Below are 20,993 nucleotides of genomic sequence, written 5' to 3' on the forward strand. Positions count from 1 at the left end.
CTTATGAGGTGAGGAATTTTGGGCACAAAAGAGACAACAGAGTTGTGCATGTGGAGGAAAGGACATGTGAGAAGGAGAGAGGCCTCAAGGAGAAATTAACACCTTGATTTTGAACCTTCTTGCCTCCATACAGTAATAAGTGTCAATTCTTTAAACCATCCATTTTGTGGCATTTCCTCATAGCAGTCCTCAGAAAACTAGTACATTTAATTCAAGTCATATACATGGAATCACATACAAATAAGACAGTCACATACATGGAATCGTATGTGACTGTCTTATTTCACCTAGCATTGTATCCTTAAGATTCACTCATGTTGCCAGGTGCAGTGGCCCATACTTGTAATCCCAGTAACTCAGGAGGCAGAAGTAGAAGAACTGCAAGTTCAAGGCCAGCCTTAGCAATTTAGTGAGACTCTGTCTCAAAATAAAAATAAAGAGGTGGGCTGGGGCTGTATCTCAGTGGTAGAACACTTTCCTAGCACGTGAGAGGCACTGGGTTGAGCCTCAGCACCACATGAAAATAAATTAATTAATTAAAATATTTAAAAATAAAAAGGGGTGGGAATGTGGTTCAGTCATTAAGCACCTCTGGGCTCCATCTCTTGTACCACCACTCCCACAAAAAAGATTCACTCATGTCATAGCATGTGACAAAATTTCCATCATTTTGAGGGCTCAATAATATTTATATAAGTGTGTGTGTTTGTGTGCTTTGCTTATTCATCCATCCATTCATGGACATTTGGGTTTGTACCCCTCAGCTCTTGCAATGCTCTTATGAACATGGATGTGCAAATATCTCCTTGAGATCCTGCCTTCAATTCTTTTAGAGATACAGATACTAAGAAGTGGATTGATATCTCTATGTTTAATTTGTTTGAGGAACTACCCTATTATTTTCTATAACAGGTGACAATTTTTTGATTCCACAAATTGTGCAAAAGATTCTAATTTCTCCACATTCTCACCAACACTTGTTCTCTCGTATTTTTTTTTTAATAGTAACTTACATCCTAATGGGTATGAGGTTATAGCTCACTGTGGTTTTGATTTGCATTTCTCTAATGATTATTTGCTATTTCAAAAAAAGTCAACTACTATCTCTCTGAAATATCATTTACATTTACCAAGATGGAAAATTAGTCTGCCAATACCAAGGGTGGGTGATAAAAAATGAAAACTCCTATATGCTGCAGGTGGGTATAGACATTATTAACAAAATCCCTTTGAAAAACAATGTTACCTTGGAAAGTGAACATTTATATTTCCTGTAATCCTTTCTTTCAGTGTTTTTCAAAACTTGGGTCACACTTACTAGTGAGTTCTGTGATGCATTTTAAGAGTCTCAATTAGCATTTTTTGACACATAGGACAGGTAAATAGGATTTTGTTATTTTAAGAAACTTTCATTGGATATAGGCGAGTGTGTTTCCTGGTTGAAGACACCAAATGAATTTCTTATACTATGAGTAGTGCATAATGTCTGAAAGCCTCCCATACTAAATTCTTGCACAGGTGTACTAGAAGAGTGGAAAAGAATGTTCATAACAAAAAAATTGGAAACAAACCAAATGTCCAGCAAAATTGTAAAATTGTGGTATGTTAATTTAATGCAACTCTATAAAGCAATGAAAAGAATGCATGAGTCTCACAAACCGTTAAGTGAAAAGAAATTACAAAAAAAAACCTGATATTTTTATAAATCTCAAAAATAAAATAAAATAAAAGTGACCAAGCACAGTGGCTCAGCCTATAATCCCAACTACTCTAGAGGTTTAGGCAGGAAGACCACAAGATAGAGAACAACTGGGCAATATAGCCTGACCCTGTTTCAAAAAAAAAGAAAAACAAGTAAAACTAAACAACGTGTTGTTTAGGGACACGTACATCAGAAGCAAATACATAAGTGGAAATTACTGAACAAGAAACAGTAATAAAAATTGGGAATATATTTGGCAAGTTGGTGAAATGAGGAAGAAAAACAAGAAACAATCATATTGACAATGTTCTAGTACTTTGGTGAGTTCAAATGCACCAAAATTTTGATTTATATTAAGCATTTCAAGTACATACGATTACTTAACTTACATATTTATAACAACGTTCATATTTATAAAAATGCTTTTGTAAAAAGTGGACATTCTCTTCTAGCACAGCAGTGAGTCAACACTCCCAAACAAAAACTGGATTTCCTGAAAAACAGGTTAATACGATAGGGGAGAAAAGCTTGTCAGCATGCCAAAGGTCAACATGAATAGTTACGCAGGCAAAACCTATCTACTTTTTTTTTTTTTTCTTGAGGTCAGGAAAATCTTTCACAACTATGCCTCTACATTGAGCAGGAAAATAAATTAGGTGCTTTCCTTGTATTCCCTGGTCACAGAAAAAAAAAAAAAATCACAATTCAGAAGCCTTTTCCGGAGATGTGCACGCCCAGCATATTGGCACCACTGCTGTGCCCTGTACAATACTGACTTATAGACAGGTCTTCCAGTCAGCACTAAGCACATAACTTGCTATGAAAAAGTAATTCAACAGAGCCATTCCTCTCAGTTGTTACTTTAGAATTGGAATAACTTTCATCACTTTCTTGATTTCCTTTATCTTGGGGCAGTTCTTCCAAACTTGGTTCACTTCTGAAAAGTGGCTTACAAGAAACAAAAGCAGTTGCGGGGGCTTCAGGAGAGAAATACGGTAAAGAAATCCTACAGAAGAAAAGGAAGCTTAAAATACAGAAAATTTCCACCCTAACACTCCCAAAAGAATATGCAAGAACGGAGAGAAACTTCCAAAGGCTCTTTTTCAGTATATTAACAGGAAGAAAATTCATCTCGGGAAATCTGTGCCCTCTCTTTTTTTAAAGGCAATAGGCAGAGGCGCTCGGTTTCGGCCGAACCGCTGTAAAGATGGCGGTGGGACGAAGCCCCTTCTCCAGCCGCCACCTAGGACTCTCGCCTCATATTTCCCACAAACCCCTCCGCGCGGCCCCACTCGCCCAGAGCTGCCCGGCCGGTGTCCCCGCAAGTGCGCACGCGCGGAACGACGTCACGTGAGCTCCCAGGGCTCCACCGAGCTGGCAGGAGGGGCCTTGCCAGCTTCCGCCGCCGCGTCGCTTCAAGACTCGGACGGCTGGTTCTCGCTGCTTCCGCTGCCGCGGGGCAGCCGGAGGACACCGACCGATGCTAGGGGCGCGCGGCGGCGCGGCCATGGGACTGCGCCGACTCCGGTGACAGCAGGGAGCCAAGCGGCCCAGGCCCTGAGCGCATCTCCTCCAGGGGGCCTCGCCCTCCTGCTCGCGGGTCCGGGGCTCCTGCTGCCGTTGCTAGCGCTGCTGCTGGCGGCGGCGGCCAGGATCATGTCGGGCCGCCGCTGCGCTGGCGGCGGTGCGGCCTGCGCGAGCGCTATAGCCGAGGCCGTGGAGCCGGCCGCCCGTGAGCTTTTCGAAGCGTGCCGCAACGGGGACGTGGAGCGAGTCAAGAGGCTGGTGACGCCCGAGAAGGTGAACAGCCGTGACACCGCGGGCAGGAAGTCCACCCCGCTCCACTTCGCTGCAGGTAACCCAGGCCAGCGCTGCCTCCCCTAGCTCCCGAGCCCACCTGTGCACCTCGGGCTTGCAGGCCCGAAACCACGCCGTGCTCCTCTGCCCCCGACCTTTCGCTCAGGACGCTGGTCTTGGCAATCTCACTCCCATCTAAGTGGGAGATTAAGGAGATTAGGGGTGGGTTAGCGTGCTGTACTCTCTGGAAGTGGGGTTTTGGTGTGTGGAGGGGTTGGTTTGGTTGGTTTGGGGCTTTATTTTCTTTTACAGTATCAACAATACCTGTACAACTTCCGGTCTTGCTACCCTGAGAGGCCCTTAACACACAAGAAAGAATGGGGAACATAGTAAAAAGACCTTCTGATTTGAAAGAAATAATACTCTCAAACATTTATCGTTATTGCAGGCTCTTCTGCTAACTCTTATCAATACGTTGAGTTAAAGTCTAGAGACCTTTGTAAAGTGCTAGGATGTAATTTATAAGTTGGTTAATCGCTATTGACACAGCGTTAATTGGTTTATCAGAGTAGCCAATCATTAGCAAGTTTCCACACAGACTAGAACTGAAAAAAGCAAGTTGGAAGAACTGAGATCTGATTTAGGTTGGGTGTGGGTAGTCCCTGCAATACAGTGAAAAGATGGTGTAGGTTCTTTAGCTTGGGGCTAACTTTGTCACATTCTGAGATTTGGAACATTTGAATTACTTTCTCTTACTGTTTATTAGATTCATTTTATGACACTAGAATGTTAAATTTAATTGAAGTATTTGAAAGAGCCAGAAATGGGAATAGGACAGTCACCTTAATTCCATAAAGCCTGTATGCTTTTTTCACTTTCAGGAAAGGTTGTGACTATTTCTAACTTCAAGTGGTTGAAAATGGGAGAAATCCTCATACTTCGATAATCCTGTATTTTACTTGATGTATATCATGATTGTTTTAAAACATTCTTTTTTTTTAAAGCTGGGAGATACATTTTAAAGTATCCTTGTTCTTTGGAGGCAGGAATGATGAGTGGAGGAGCTTGAGAAAGATTTCCTTGTTCTTAGACATTGCTTGTAGGGTTTCTACCAATTGGAGATTTGTTTGCTTTAACCTGTTCCCATTTTAAAATGTAAATACTACCAGGAAACATGCTTTCTTGATCAATTGCACCTTTGTTCTGTTTCTCACTGCAGAGCCTTTTTAAGAGAAAAAAGCTTGGGTGGACCCATAGTTGTGAGAACTAGAAAAAACTTGTGGGCAATGGAAATAAAAGCAAGAATACTGAAGTCATATCTCACCTCTTTAGCCATTTTGCTTTAGATTTGGGTGGTCATTACTGCCTTCCTTCAGTTAATTTGAATTGTCCTGTTTGACCATGTAGTCAACATTTAACCAACTGATTTGGCAAACTGTTACAACCAACTGATACATAATCCAAAGGGTAGTATTACTTAGATTATGTTCACTTGATCTGTGAGATAAAAATAGCCAAGGAAGATCTTAGTTGCTACCTTTCAAGAATTTGGTGTATTAGTGAGTTCATAATCTGAAAATAGTAATATTTAGAGGTGTAATGTTATGGTATTATCTTCTCACTGACCTTGTTTCTCCTCCACCGTCCCACCTTCAGTTCTCTCCCAACATTTCAAAGTATCTTTTACATAGATTTTATGTTCAGATTGAAATGGAAAACTTAATATTTGAGGAACTGGTCCACTGCTCACAGTCTATTCAAATTCTCAGGTTTAGGTTATAAGATTAAGAATTGAAGTATAACCACTTTATGTTAGCCTCCCAAAATAAGTAAGACTGGAGGCTACAAAGAAGGATTCTCAGACAGAAATGCCTGATAACTATCAAAAGGAACTGCCAGAGTAGTTTTTAGTTTAAGGCCTACAGCTATTTCTAACCTACACAGGTAGGCTTGGTGTTTGCTAGTATGATTATCCAGCCCTGAGTAACAAGATTAAAGGTTTCTCTATTAGACACAGAGGTCATACTAGAAAAAAGATTTTGCAAGATCAGATGACATTAAATTATTAAACTGTATCTTAAGAAAAAGGACATCTATAACCCTAAAAGTTAAATGTTGTGTTCACATCCCTGACAATTCTGGCAATGTGACAAATATCCTTAAAGATTTACATGCTCAGATAGAAGCCATGTCCTCACCAACTTTGTCATGGGAACAATATCTTAGCTCCTGGTTCTCTGTTACTTCATGGTGGAAAACATTGTTAGTCTCTGTCTTTGGCATCATACTCATTGGCATATTCCTGTGCTGTGGCATTTATTGCTGCATCAATCTGGTTCCAGTACTAATGAATTCTTGTTTCTCTTATAGACCACCCATCACTCAAATGGCCCTCCAGCCTATTACTTCTCAATCGGACTTCTATCATGGACCACTCGATAGACCCGATTTTTAAAGGGGACTCCAAACTGCTTGCCCAACATCATCCCCTTTCAGCCTGAAGAAGCCAGAACGATCTTCACCCCCTTTCCTTACAGCAGTAAGGAGTTCCCAAAATTAGAGGTGGGGAATGAAGCCAGATTTAAAATTAGGTAGTCAGGGTAGTTAGGTAAATTGGGTCTAATATCGAGTGAAATCTAAAATGGAGGCCATGTTGAGAATGAATTTCCGGAAAAGTTGAGCAACTCTTGAAAAATATTAATGAAGTCCCAAGAAAAGCCCTAGGCCCAAAGAAGTGTTAATGAAGTCCTTCCTGCCCAGATTACTTCTTTGGCCCACCTGTTTCCCACCCCTCAGGCCTTCCAACCTACATTCCATCACTGAAAGAACTATAAAAAGGGGAAACAACCGCACTTCCACGGATTCCACCTCTTGGGTCCCCTTCTTCCTCCGGGAGAAATCTTTTCTGCTGTCCTTTAATAAACTTCTAATTTCTACTCTGAAAAAAAAAAAAAAAGAATTGAAGTATAACATTTTAGCTAAAGTTTTCTAAGTCCTGCATTTAAACCAAAAGGTTAAGAAATGTTTTTTTAAAGATGGTTTTGTAAACTTAATCTAAAAAAAATTATATTAAAGAGGCACTTATTTTCTTTAAGTATACTCAGCTTCATTTTTCTCTTAGTATTTGGAGAATACATTTCACAGGTTGTTTTGTAACGTGATATATCAGTCATGTTAATGTATATGGAAGCATTCTGTTGGGTGCTCAACATAGGTGTTGGTACTGTGTTACTGCCTAACCAAGCAATTACTTGTCTCCACACATTGTAAAGGAACATGGGAGGAGGGTCATTCTTTTTAAAAATCTTTTTAGCCAATTAAAGTTTGGAGATTTTATTGGTGGGGGGGCATGTTTTGTCTTTGGTTTGCTTCCCAAGGAAGAGAAGGAATGAGATGTGTGTAGACCTCAGAAAATGCAGAACAGTTTAGAAAAAAATTTGTTTTGTCTTTTCATTCAAAGAAAATCTTTCTTTGAATGAAAAGACAAAATCAGTTCCAACCCTAAGGGAATTAAATTGTTAATGGAAAAGGTAATTAACATAAACAGAAATTTTTCTTCTATTATTGTGTGTTTTTTTTTTTTACTAATGAACTAGATTACATATCTATAGGTAACTATGATTTAAGAAGTCATTTCTTAAGAGAAAAGTTATTCTGGAAATAACATCCTTTTTCATCCACCCTCTGCCTGACCCCTAACCACACGCAGGATATGAATGATTTTTTTGTGACACATCATAGAACTTGTAGAGGCAAGTTGGTGGTAGGGTGGCATTATCTCTAATTCTACTAAAAGGAGGAATATCTGAAATTCTTGACATTGTAAGCCCCAAGAAAACAAACTTCAGTAAGAAAGACTGCTTCTCTAACTTACTTCTGAAAAATAGGAAGTGACAGAAACTTTGGAAAAAAGACACTTAGTGCCCATTGTAGTAAAAGAAATATGGCCTTCCTTAGAATCTTAGAACTCAGAGTGAGGGCGTAGAACTCCATGACTTAAGACTCTTAAATATTCTTTGGAGCATACACAGAAGTAGCATTCAGTAGTGAAAAATGTTTATTAGGTTCAAGAAATTCAAGTATATATATGGCAAAAAGATTATATGTGTAATTGGGAGAATTACAAGTTGAAAATAAACTCACATCATGAAGTCCCCACTGGTTAATACTTGTTTTGATTGATAGTAATATTATTGTTCCATATCCATTTAGACTGAACTTGAATTATTATATGCAGTTATATAGATTGATTACTAAAGGGAATTTTTTTTCAGAGAAGGAAAGTAGAATTAGAGTTTCTGGAACATATGCAAGCAACAGATCGGAAAACTAGGGGTACTTATTCGAGAGATGAAAAACTAGACCATGTTATTATCTTCACATGTGGAAGAGTCAGTCATGTATGAGTGTATATGACTAGTGTGCCTACAGCAATCAGAACTAAGGACAGTAGGATAAATGTTACAAGGATTCAGACAGACTAACCATCTCAGCTGTGGAACTGGCTGGAAGTATCCAAGCAGTAGCTAGATTGTCATCTTTCAGAGATGTTATAGAAGGGATTTCTACATTAAGTGGGCAGTTTGACTTAACAGGTCATTATCATACTGGTAACCAAAAAAGTAGAATGGTTCCTTCAAGATTTTGACAAGTAAGGTGCCAAAGATAAATGAAATTTTTAGGGTTGCTATTTGTATCCTTCCCACAAATGATCCTGTCAAAGACCTCTGAAACTCCTTCAATACCATTTCCTTTTTGACTATAGGCCACCATCATATTTATGGGAGATGAACATGGTGTATCTTCTCTGCCTGTGTCTTTAATTATAGATTATTATTTTCAGAATTTTTTTAATGTGAGAAATAATTAAATCATGAACAGAAAACCCCCGTATCAATTATGATCAGTCTGTTCAAGAATTCAGAATCCTTGCTGGATGCGTTGACACACACCTGTAATCCCAGCAGCTCAGGAGGCTGAGAGTAGGATCTCGAGTTCATACCCAGTCTCAGCAACTTAGCGAGGCCCTAAGCAACTCAGGGAGACCCTGTCTCTAATAAAATATTAAAAAGGGCTAGAGATATGGCTGTGTCAGTAAGCACCCCTGGGTTCAATTCCTGGTATCAAAAAAAAAAAGAATTCAGAGTCTCTACATGACCAGTGAAGCTCCACCTCTTGTACAAGAATGCTATCCTAATTAGAAATACTCCAGGTATGTATAATATGTCAAAATACACTCTTCCTGTAGTGTATAACTAAAGCCCCCAAAATCACTTTGTATCTAAATATGTACAAACATCCTGTGCCAATCAAAATTTTTAATTTAAAACAATGGTTATCTTCAAGAATGGCAACAATTGCTTTGCATGTATTGAGCATGGCCTACTTACTAGACAGTGTGCAAGTGCTGCATATCATCTTATTTCATTCTTATGACAATACAATTATCTATATCTAAACCATTATTAAATTTTTAGTACTGTATAGTCAATCTTAACGTATTTTATCACAAAGCAATGAGATAAAATATATTATTTTAGCCCTAAAGCAAGATTGACTATTGGTTCCAAAAGATTTACAAAACCAATTAATTTATGAGTAACTACCATATTATATAGTGAGATTTGATGCCTGCAAATGAGCTTCCCTAAAAATATCAATTTCAGTCCTCACCATTATGTTTGATGTTAACATAAAAAAATTTATCACTGTGTCTGAATGGATTTTCAAATTTGTGATATCTCTTATTAGGCTATAAATGCCATTTGGTGTTTTATTGTTGTTGTTTGGTTGGTTGGTTGGTTGGTTTTGGTTTTTTGTTTTGTTGTTTTTTTTTTAAGAATTCAGATTTTTTTTTTTTTTTTTTTGAGGAGATCCTCAATACATGTTGAAGTCTTTTTTTTTTTTTTTTTTTTTATTTTCTAGTTCTCGACAGACACAACATCTTTGTTGGTATGTGGTGCTGAGGATCGAACCCGGGCCGCACGCATGCCAGGCGAGCGCGCTACCGCTTGAGCCACATCCCCAGCCCCCCAAGAATTCAGAATTCTTGACACACTAAATCTCCAGCTATCTTAATCAAGATCTTGAGCTAAGTGGCTGGGGTAGTGGTTCAATGATAGAGTGCTTGCCTAGCGTGTGTGAGGCACTGGGTTTGATTCTCAATACCACATATAATAAATTAAATAAAGGTCCATTGGCAGCTAAAAAATATTTTAAAAGATCTTGAGCTAAGCCATTTTATTCAACTCCCCTTGAATCTAGAGTAGATAGTTGACTTCAATAATTATTTTGGCATACTCTTCAGTGTTCCCCAATGCAGATGGTCAGAATTTCATCATCCTAGTGCCATGACATTATTCTTTTCTAAGTTTCTTCTTGTCTGGCCAGATATTATATCTGTTCCAAGTTGAGATGGGTAAAGCCCTCTCCCTTATATTCCTCATTATACAGAATACATGTGGGAAATAGCTTTTCTGGATTTTTGTAAACTAAAGTAATTATCAATTGAGAAATGTAAAATGACATTCCTTTGAAAAATCTGTTGAGTAGCCCCTGCTATTTAAGACAAAACTGAGGCTCTTAATTATACTTTCCCCATCTCCCAGAACTCTGAAATTTTCTGTTTCATGGCATTTGTTCCTTTTTGTTTCTGAACTTTTTCTCTGATAAAACTATGTGATGTTGACCTATGTTTAGATTAGTAAGACATCATCATCTTATATTGGACCATTTGTATCTTCAGTGGCCTGTGCCACCTTTGGACTAAAAACGGGGATGAGAGTGGTACTAAATGTAACTTCCTCAGAGTCTAGGTTGGTTTTTTTTGTAGTGACTTCTACCTCTGTGCTTTTTGGAAGCCAGTTAGATGAAAGCATATTTCCAGTATATGCTGCAAAATATGGTACTGTTAACAGTGGTCATGATTGGCAAGACAAAGACAGTTCCTGGAATTGTTGAAATTAATGACATCTGAATAATAAAGAAACTTTGACAAGATAGAAAATGAATAAATTGCTTGTCTTAGTGATCCAAAGTCATCAACTCTATTCCCTGAGAGGGTTCTTTGTTTGCTATTCCCAAAAAAAATGAGGCTTAGATTAAACAAATATTTATCAAGCCCCACTGTTTGCTAGACATTGGCCTTGTCCCTGAGAAAACTGAAATGAACACAATACCTGTAATTAAGTGACACAGTTATTGATCAAATAAACTTTCTAAATAGACCTTCACTTCTCTGTCAGAACTTTATAGTAGATTCATACTTGATGTATGATTTCCTCAGGATTTTTAAACAGAGCAGTGTTTGACAATGAATGTTGTTCCGTAATTATAAAATAAACTATAATGTGTCCTGAACATTCACGACTACCAACTTTAGGTTTCTGATTCCTTTGTAAAGAGACTCTTAGGATATGGAGATTAGCATTGACTCTTAGGATACAACTGTTCACATTTTACCTGACCAGTGAGAACATGATCAGAATATATCCTATAAAGCTATTTCCCCCACTCAAGAATCACTGTTTTTAAGACCATAAGAATAAAGATTTCATCAAGGGATTACCTGAGAGTATGGGAAGCATCTTAACTCTTTAATATCCCAACAGTGAAAGATTTTTTATTTGTAAGAGCTGCCTTCTAGCTCCCTCCAAGTAATTTCCTTTAGTGCCAAAGTGTGGCTTTAAATATACAAAAATCATCTTCTACTGTATTAATGTAGCAAACTATTGCCACCTAACATAGTCCTTATGATGTGACTTTGGAAACACTGACCTCTCTCAGTCTCCAGCCTGCTTTAGACATCTTAATCAATAAGGAACTATGTTGGCATATTGTTGACAACTAGTTAACAACTAATTGGTAGTTGGATGACCTAATTGAGGAGGACAGTGTGATCAACAGTGCCCAGATAGTGATAAAGGAAGACTGAAGTCAGGACTAATGATAACTGACTTTACTTCTACAGTGCTGTTCTTAGTTTTACTTTACTCTCTGTTCTGAAAGCCTGATTTATTAATATAGCAAATGTCAACAGATATTATATACTACATACCAGGGAAGCAGTGATGATCTAGAAGATACATGACTCTTACCTTTTATGGAAGTAAGAGAGAGGTAAGAAATAGTTACAAATTGTGATACTACTGTGAACAGCAGAAACCAAAATCCCTGCTTTTATGGAGCTTGCAGTCTAGTCAAAGAGATGGGGAGACAGACTAATAAACAGTGTTAATATAGAAAATAATGTGGGTGGGCAGAATGGAATGCTTTAGATAGGATGGTCAGAGATGACCTCATTAAGATAGTGACATTAAACAGATTAGACAATAAGTAGAAGTGAGGCATAATATGTTCAAGGGAAGAACATTCCAAGCAGAAAGATGGCCTTTACCAAGTCCCTAGCACACTTTTTTTTTTTTTTTTTAAAGAGAGAGTGAGAGAGGAGAGAGAGAGAGAGAGAATTTTTAACATCCATTTTATTTTTTTTAGTTCTTGGCGGACACAACATCCCTGTTGGTATGTGGTGCTGAGGATCGAACCCGGGTCGCACGCATGCCAGGCGAGCGCGCTACCGCTTGAGCCACATCCCCAGCCCCCTAGCACACTTGATAAACTAAAAGAAAGCTGGATCATAGTTGGGAAAGAGAAGAGTGGTATGAAATTCAGTTAGAGAAGTGATAAAAACTATTTTATTCAAGTAACCCTGTAAGCCACAATAAAGGGTTTGAATTTTATTCTAAGAGCAACCATTTGGAGATCATGAGTTATTTTAAAGAGAGATGTATTATGATGTCTGTTTTTGAAAGATCACTAGGGACATAAGTGGAAATGAGAGGCCTACTTAGGACACAGTTGGAATAGTTCAGGATGGAGGTGATACTGGTTGGATTCAGACAGTGTCCATGGAAATGGAGAGAAGCTGCGGAACATGTGGAGTTTGAGATGCATTTGAATTATCAAGAAGAAGGTATGTCAAGTAAACATACTGAAACTTAGGTGAAAAATCTAGACCAGAGATTTAAATTTGAAGGCTATATATTTAGATAGTTTTTTAAAGTCATAGGAGTAGATAAGATTGTATAAAAAGATAACTGAGTCTTGAGGAATTCCAGCATTTAGAAATTGGGTAGAGAAAGCAGCAACCCCACCCCCACCCCACCCCCGCTGGGATGGGGGGGAGATATGACATGTCCAATACTTGAACTCCTCATCCTTTGCCGCGAAGTGTGTCTTCTGCAGCTTTCCCCTTTCTCAATGGATGGCAGCCATACATCACTAAAGCCAAAAACCTTGGGGTCATCCAAAACTCCTCACTCATATTCAGTGGCTCTTGTTCTCTCTCTCTCACCCCATATCTAATCCATTAGGAAACTGCTGGCTCTACCTCCAGAGTATCCAGAGTCTTAAACTTTCCACTATTCTGACAAGTACCATGAGATTATGGTCTAAGCCACTGTAAGCTCTCACGTGCTTTTACCCATAACCTCTACAATCTATTCCAAGAGTAGTCAGAGTAATGTAAGTTATGTCATGTAATTTATCAGCTCAGAACCCTGTGGTGACTCTCCATTTTCCTCAATTTAAAAAATGAAATTCTTTTCTTTTTTTTTATTGTTGGTCGTTCAAAACATTACATAGTTCTTAATACATCATATTTCACAGTTTGATTCAAGTGGGTTATGAACTCCCAATTTTACCCCGTATACAGATTGCTTACAGTGATCTTCAAGCCTCTTAATCTGTTGTCCTTATCTGGTCCTCATCACTTCTAACCTCATCTCCTATGCTATCTCTTTCTCTCTCTACTCTAGCCACTCTGGCTTTATTACTGTTGGCCAGTAAGGCTAACTCCCTCATCTTTTTTAAGCTTTTGATCAACTGCTACCATCTCAGCAAAGATGTCTGTCTAGTCAAGTAAGGACAGGTGTGTCCCTTGGATTTGGCAATGTGGAGATTATAAGTGACCTTATTGAAAGAAGTTGTAAGGAAGAAGCAAAGCCAATCAAATTTGGGAAAATAGAGAGGGGAATAATATAGATTGGGTTATGTGAAGGAGCAGAGAAATGGTAAAGTGACTTTAGGGAGAATACTTTTTATAAAATGAAAGGGATTGGAACATGTTAAAACATTGAACATAAGAATGATTTAATTAGAGACAGGGAGAGGTGGTGTTCTCTAGTCAACTTCATGAATATTTATGCATGATTCAAATACTGTCTGTATGATCATGACCAAAAAGTGTCTCCAGGCTCAGACCAGTTTCTCCAAATTAGCATCCACAGAACTTACTACTTACTAGACGTTTGTCCTACAAATGCTTCAAATTTAAGCATTTCCAAAACCAAATAAATCACTGTGTTCTACCAATTTTCTCTTCTCTCTCTTTAGATACTCTTAGCAACATTGTATGAAATGATAAAGGACTGGAAACAACCTAATTATTCATGAGAATGGAACTAGTTAGCTTTTGATTCTTCCAGTAAAGAATATGTACTACTAGTAGTGATTTCTAGGATATTACTACATTTTTCTTTAAAAGAAAGGAACAAACAGTATCTTTTTAATAATTAGAAGGTGTTTGCTTATACATATATAAAATAATTTTGGAAATATAAGCAAAAGAAAATTAGAATGAAGGGAAATAGGAGGTTTGGAATAGGAGTTGAGAACAAGGCTTCATAGTATCCCCTTTTACCAATCATGTGAATATACCTATTCTGTTTACATGAACAGTGTGAATGAGACAACAAATCAGTCTCAGTTTTGACCCTTATCATCTATCACATGGACTTTGGCAGTGGCTATCTAAAATCTTAAGGACCAGACAGACCTTACTACTTCTTTCTCTTCTCATTTTACCCATTTATCCACACAATCACCAAGGTTATCTTTCTTTTAAAAAGAAAGGAGGCAAAAAAGCCAACTTAACAAAGTGGACTACTCTGAACAAGCCTTTGTAAATACTAATGTGTTGTGGGAATGTTTTTCCAACTGTTCCTAAGAGGTGGCTCAAAGATACAGGGATATTTAGATATTTTCTTTTAAGTCTGAAAAAGAAGGATATTCATTTCGTTAATTTGAACTTCGTGAGTACCAGCTGAGTACCAGCATTAGCTATTTAACAATAAAGATAACATAAACATGCATTGAAATTATAAATAAGATTTCCTTGAAATCTTCTGTCTGAAGAACACCAGTCCATGGAACAGAGTCCATACACCTCCTTAGCATGACAAAAGGTTCTTTCTGATTGGCATGTGCCTATTTTAGCATTCTGTGCCATGGCTGTTATGAAGGATTTACTCCTTCATACCTCCTTTCCCAGGTACTTTTTGTTTTTTTTCCTGCTTAACCTGTAATGTCTTGCCCTTAAATTGTGAGCTTTTTTTTTTCTTCTCTTTTAGTTGTCAATGGACCTTTATTTTATTTATTTACATGCGGTCCTGAGATTCAAACCCAGTGCCTCACACATGCTAGGCGTGCTCTCTACCACTGAGCCACAACCCCAGCCCCAATTGTGAGCTTTTTAAAAGGAGGAACGAGGATACGAGGATACTCATCTTTGTAGGCACAGAGCCTAACAAGATTAAAACAAAGTTAATCTTTTTAACCATCTTTAACTCCTCAGTTGCAACCAATGTCCTGTCAACCCAAGAAGTCTACCATTGTTTTTTCATCCATTCCCATGCTAATCATTTTAGGATTACATTCAGAGTTGAGGATTTAAGAATATTCTTTTCCTCTCCTTCAGCCCATAGACAAACCTCTCTCTGCTTTAACTTCTGCCTGGGATCCTTTTCATTTCATGATTAACAACACTAAAAGGATATTAAGTATTAATATATGAAAATTGAGTTACCATGCTCTTCCTTTTATTTGGTTTGTGGGGGTGGCTTTTGAGCAAAACTATGGAAATTAAGTAGCTAAAGGAGGACTCCTGGGAAGAAGTTGCTTATGTTGTGCAAGTGGCAGGTTAAGGGCTCTTTTGAAAACATCTGATTTGATTCTTTTTTTTTAGTGTCACCTTTTCTCACTACAAAGACAAATATAACCTATAAGCGGATCTTGTCTTACTGCTATCTCATAGTCCCCCACAGAAACATTTTATGAGACAGATGTGGGAAAGAATTCTAGTAAGAGTTAGTTTTGTCACTATTTCATAATGTAGTGGTTTATATACTTAAGTTATATACTTTGAACATGTGAAAATATGTGTACACTAAATATGCAGAACTCTTTATTTACAATTTGAATCCTTATAAAGCTATTTAGCTTTTGGTCAGTTATTTTGTGATCTTTCTCTGAAGATGATAGTAGCACCAACTAAGGCACTACTGCTGTACCTCAGGCTACTTAGCAGTGCTACCCTTTAGATTTATCATTAAGAATAGTTACTAACATTTTAGATCAATTTTTCAGTAATTAATCCTTGGATTATTGAATCTATTATTTTCCATTCTGAAACATTTTAGCATGACTTGGACTCACTGAGTCTAATTTATTAAAATAATTTGTTTTCTTCTAGGTTTTGGACGGAAAGATGTAGTTGAATATTTGCTTCAGAATGGTGCAAATGTCCAAGCACGTGATGATGGTGGGCTTATTCCTCTTCATAATGCATGTTCTTTTGGTCATGCTGAAGTAGTCAATCTCCTTTTGCAACATGGTGCAGACCCAAATGCTCGAGATAATTGGAATTATACTCCTCTCCATGAAGCTGCAATTAAAGGAAAGATTGATGTTTGTATTGGTAAGACTATTTACTTTTCAGAATTTCCCAGAAATTCTAACTGTTTAAGAGTTTATATTGAATTATTTGTTACTATCATCAAATTCTGCCATACTAAATAAAATAAGAACACTTCATGATTTTTTTAATTTATTTATTCTAAACAGTTTGTGATTTTTAATCTAACCACTGTTTACTGAATTGCCTTTTTGTGTATAATACTTACCCTAAATTTCTTTGCAGAATAGTTTACAAAGTTCCTTTTCTGTGGAAACATGCATTCTCTTGGGAGATAAAATACACAACCAGCTAAAGATACAGTGGAAGTGAAGTTGACTGTTAAAAGGAAAGTGATTAGGGCTATGACTAGACTGGAGTCAAGTCTCAGAGCCCAGTTTCCTAGAATCTTTCTAGTCTTTCTAGTGGGACACAGGTTAGGGATTTCTTTATAAAGAGCTTTGAATTTTAGGTTATGGAGCCTGATGTTGCTAAGTAAGTAGTGTGCAATATTGAAAATAATTGAGGTGAACAATTTCTCGAAAGTAGTATATTTTAGAAACAGTAATCTGGTAGGGAGCTGGGTAGAATGCCAGCATCAGGGAAACTAGTTAAGAAACTGGAAAATAACCCAGGTAAGAAATGAGAGAATGACCTCAGGTCACTCCAGGAGATTAAAAATGACAGATTAAGTAAGAAGCGTTTGGTGGAAAAAATATTATGTCGAATATTTGAACCTAACAAGTGAGACAGGATTTGCCTGACAGGTTGATCCCTGACAAAAATGATACATGAGAAGGCTGTTTGAGATTTTTTATTAATCAGGGATTTGGGATTCATTGTCACCTTAGCTCCATTGTTTTTCCTGATTCAAAACAGGAACACTTAAAACTCTTTTAACACAAAGAAAGGCAGGTCTGAGCACCAGGAAAAGTCCAGGAGCTCTGTGCTGGAATTAAACTGGCCTTCCTCCTCCAAAATCCTCATTTACTACACCAAAGTCATTAGTTTGAAATGGGTCATTTATTAAGATGCAAAATGAAGGACTTACTTACCTTTGTCCAGTTCTCCTTTTCTGTGTGTTAAATTATTCTTGCCCTTTGGTCAGTCTACTCTTTGTACCACATAACGCATCCCTAGTGCCTTGGGATGCGTTATGTATTAAAATTGTATTAAAATTATTTATTATTATATAAATAATTTTAATACAATAACATGGAGTTTTCCAGATGTGGTTATGGATCCATACTCTCCAGTGTAGTAGCTAAGGACTTAGAATGGAGGCTAGTCTTAATTGAGTGTGCTATAAAGTAAAATATACACACTATTTCAAAAACTTAGTACCAAAAAATAAAAGAATGTAAAATATCTCATTAGTAATTTTATATTGATTATAATATGAATATAAATATTGAATATTTAATGTATGTAATGTTAAAATTAATTTAAATTTATTTTTAATGTAACTACTAGAAAATTTTAAATGACATTTGTGGCTTACATTCTAACACATTTTATTTCTATTGAATGGCACTATTAAAGACTAGAATGAAATGGAAATTAATCTATTAAAGAACAGGGGCTAAGCTGAGCTTTTTTGTTTGTTTTGTCTGTTTTCTCTTAGCTCTTTATTTATAGAATGTCTTGGAATGTCTTCCTATAACAAATAACAATATGAATCATAGCATAAGGCTTCTCCTCTTATGTGCCTTAGATTATATCTTTGAGGAGTTTTTTTTCTTTTTAATGTATTTATTTTTATATGGTGCTAAGGATTGAATCCAGTGCCTCACACGTGAGAGGCAGGCGCTCTACCACTGAGCTACAGCCCCAGCCCCTCTTTGAGGTTTATTGATGACTTTTTAAAAGAATTTACACATGTACAAAGTATTTTAGATATGAACAAAAAAAATATTTACCCATGTGATTTTTTTTTTTAATCCTACACATCTTATTTATGGGCTATCTATAGCTTTAGACATTTCATTTATGTCATGGTAGAATAGTCTCCATTGGAATGAGAAAAGCTTTCAAGCAAACTTGCCCTTTTTTCCCTTATGTACTTACCTGTTGTTAGTCAACTCATTACCATCTATATAAATAGCCAAGGAAAATCTCCCATTAAACTGAAGGGAAACTTATTTAGTGTGTCTTTAACACATTAAATACTAGACTATTTTATATATTCTTAAATTTAAAATATAACATTTACCATGTTATAATATGAAAGATTTTTAAACTTCTTTGAAACTTCTGGAACAGAACTCTTAAGAAATTGATTTACTTCAAAAAAAAAAAAAAAGAAAATTATTTATTAAAATCAGTCCAGCTGGGGTTATGGCTCAGTGGTAGAGCACTTGCCTAGCACAGGTAAGGCACTGGGTTTGATTCTCAGCACCACATAAAAAAATAAATAAAGATATCCTGTTCATCTACAATCTCAAATATTTAATGATAAGTTGCAGTGACAGAGCAGCAAGGACTATATTCAAAATGTAAAATGGACTACTATTACATTTTTTTAAAAAAATCAAGTTAATTATAGTTACCATTTCTTAAAGCAGTGTTGCTATTTTTCAGTGCTCTTACAACATGGAGCTGAGCCAACAATCCGAAATACAGATGGAAGGACAGCATTGGATTTAGCAGACCCATCTGCAAAAGCAGTGCTTACTGGTAAGTCTGTGTACTGTCTTTGGTTATTCCAGGAAGACTATAAAGAACAAACTTACTAGGTAGACCATCTGCCTCCTGCAGTTAATGATCTCAACAAGGATTTTTAAACAGTTGTCAGTTCAGTGGCTATTTTTTTTCTTTTCAAATTCATTTAAAAATTTGTCATTGTTATCTTATTAAGTGTATTTGCCATTGGGTATTCAGGATACTTTTTAAATATCCCTGAATGTTTCAAATGTATCTACCCCTTTATAAACTATTACTTCGGGAGGAGGGAGTGTACTTTAATCATTTTTTACATATCCTTTCAAAAAAGCACTAATCGTTATCTTTTACTAATTATCTTCATAACAATAGTCTGTGCATACTCCATTTCAGTACTAAGAGTACTAATTATTGTACTCTGCTCTAACATATTCATGTCATTGAAATCCATCTTCAAAAAACTTTGGGACATAAAGAAGCCTTGCTTTAGTAATCAGTACACAATTCACATTGTAAGCAATAATTTGAATGTTGTTTCAGCAAGTCTTTATACTAATTTAAATTTTGTTGATTTTATACTTTCATTTGTATTATTTTATAAATGTTTTCAGCATAGTTTATAATTAATCATTTTTGTATATGTAAAATAGTATCAAATAGAAACAGTCAATGTTGAAAAACTCTTTGGATTCGTAAGGATTTAATATTTATGTTCAATTAGTGATGCAGTAGATTTTTTTTGTAATATTTGTAATGTTGTTATATTAGGTTTGTTTTGTTTTGTTTTGATTGTTGTTTTATTTTCCTTTTGGTGCTGGGGCTTGAACTCAGGGCCTCACGCCTGCTAAGCCTGTACTCTATCACTGAGCTACACCCCCAAACCCCTTATTTTGGTTTGAATGTTTTGGATACATTTGTCAATTATGTTAAAAAAATAACATCCTTATTTTAGGGGAAAAGAAGAAAAGAAAAAGTTCACCGATAATCTACCAGCCCAGATAAAACTTTGTTAATATTTCCTTCTGGGTTTCTGTTTCTCTGTGTATATTAATTTTTTGTAGGTGTAGTCATACTTAATTACATAACATGGAATCTTTTTTTTTTAACTTTCATAACAATGATATTTCATGTCCTCATGTAAGTATTAAACTGCACGATATTCTGTTTATTAACCCCTTTCCATTTTAGAAATTTGTTTTCAAATTTATCTGTTTTAAATAGAATAGGCATCTTTTTGCATAAAACTGTCATTGATTTTTTTTTTTTTTTTATTTCTTCTCATTCCCCCCCTAATTCACAGGAGAATATAAGAAAGATGAACTTTTGGAAAGTGCCAGGTATGTACTGATGTTATTGAATATACACCATGAATTTTTACGATTAAAATTTTTTTAATTTTTACGATTAAAAATTTGTTTATAAAAGTATACATTAAAAGAGAATGATAAAGGGAAATCAGTAGAGGGACCAAAGGGTAGAATGTAGAGAGGAGGGACAGGGGAAGTGCTGAGGAGTGGTATTGCTCAAATTGTATCATTATATTGTGTATTGTATGCATGTATGAATATGTGCAACTATAGTGAACCAATAAAAAAATATATGGTAGTGGGGATGAGAATGAGTTTTGTCTTAATGGCCCTAATACATGCCTCTAGATATGATTTGATAAAGAATATAAATTGCTGGACTGGAGATGTAGGTCAGTGATATAGTGCTTGCTTAGAATTCAAAAGGCCCTGGGTTCGATCCCCAGCACCATACAAGAAAACACACATAAATAGCTAATACTTTTTTTGTGTTCTAGGAGTGGCAATGAGGAAAAAATGATGGCTCTTCTTACACCATTAAATGTCAACTGTCATGCAAGTGATGGCAGAAAGGTACTTCCTTTTGTAATTAAGTTTGTGCTTATCTCCTGGTGATGGGTAAATTAAATTGAGTAAAGTACTGATTTTTTTTAAATAGCAATTCAGATTAATTCTTAGTTTTAGTAAATGACTTGGCACAGTGGCATACATCTGTAATCCAGGTATTCTGGAGTTTTGAGACAGGAGGATCACAAGTTCAAATCCACCCTAAGCCACTTGGCAAGATCCTGTCTGA

At 36.5% G+C, this 20,993-nt stretch overlaps 1 protein-coding gene across 3 annotated transcripts in view; it reads left to right on the forward strand.

Annotated features, from left to right (window-relative positions):
* Positions 1-2,747: 2,747 nt before the first annotated feature.
* The window catches only part of Tnks2 (tankyrase 2), a 61,452-nt gene continuing 43,206 nt past the window's right edge, over positions 2,748-20,993 (forward strand). For 2 of the 3 annotated variants that reach the window (XM_026397330.2, XM_026397331.2), the window contains exons 1-5: positions 2,748-3,557; positions 16,029-16,253; positions 18,810-18,905; positions 20,191-20,227; positions 20,695-20,770. In XM_026397330.2, the coding sequence (XP_026253115.1) occupies positions 3,359-3,557; positions 16,029-16,253; positions 18,810-18,905; positions 20,191-20,227; positions 20,695-20,770 (633 nt within the window). In that variant the 5' untranslated portion in view covers positions 2,748-3,358. The remainder of the gene's footprint in view (positions 3,558-16,028; positions 16,254-18,809; positions 18,906-20,190; positions 20,228-20,694; positions 20,771-20,993) is intronic. The other variant, XM_026397329.2, reaches the window with a different exon arrangement.

This window comes from Urocitellus parryii, chromosome 5 (genome assembly GCF_045843805.1).
Source record: "Urocitellus parryii isolate mUroPar1 chromosome 5, mUroPar1.hap1, whole genome shotgun sequence".
Lineage (NCBI taxonomy): Eukaryota > Metazoa > Chordata > Mammalia > Rodentia > Sciuridae > Urocitellus > Urocitellus parryii.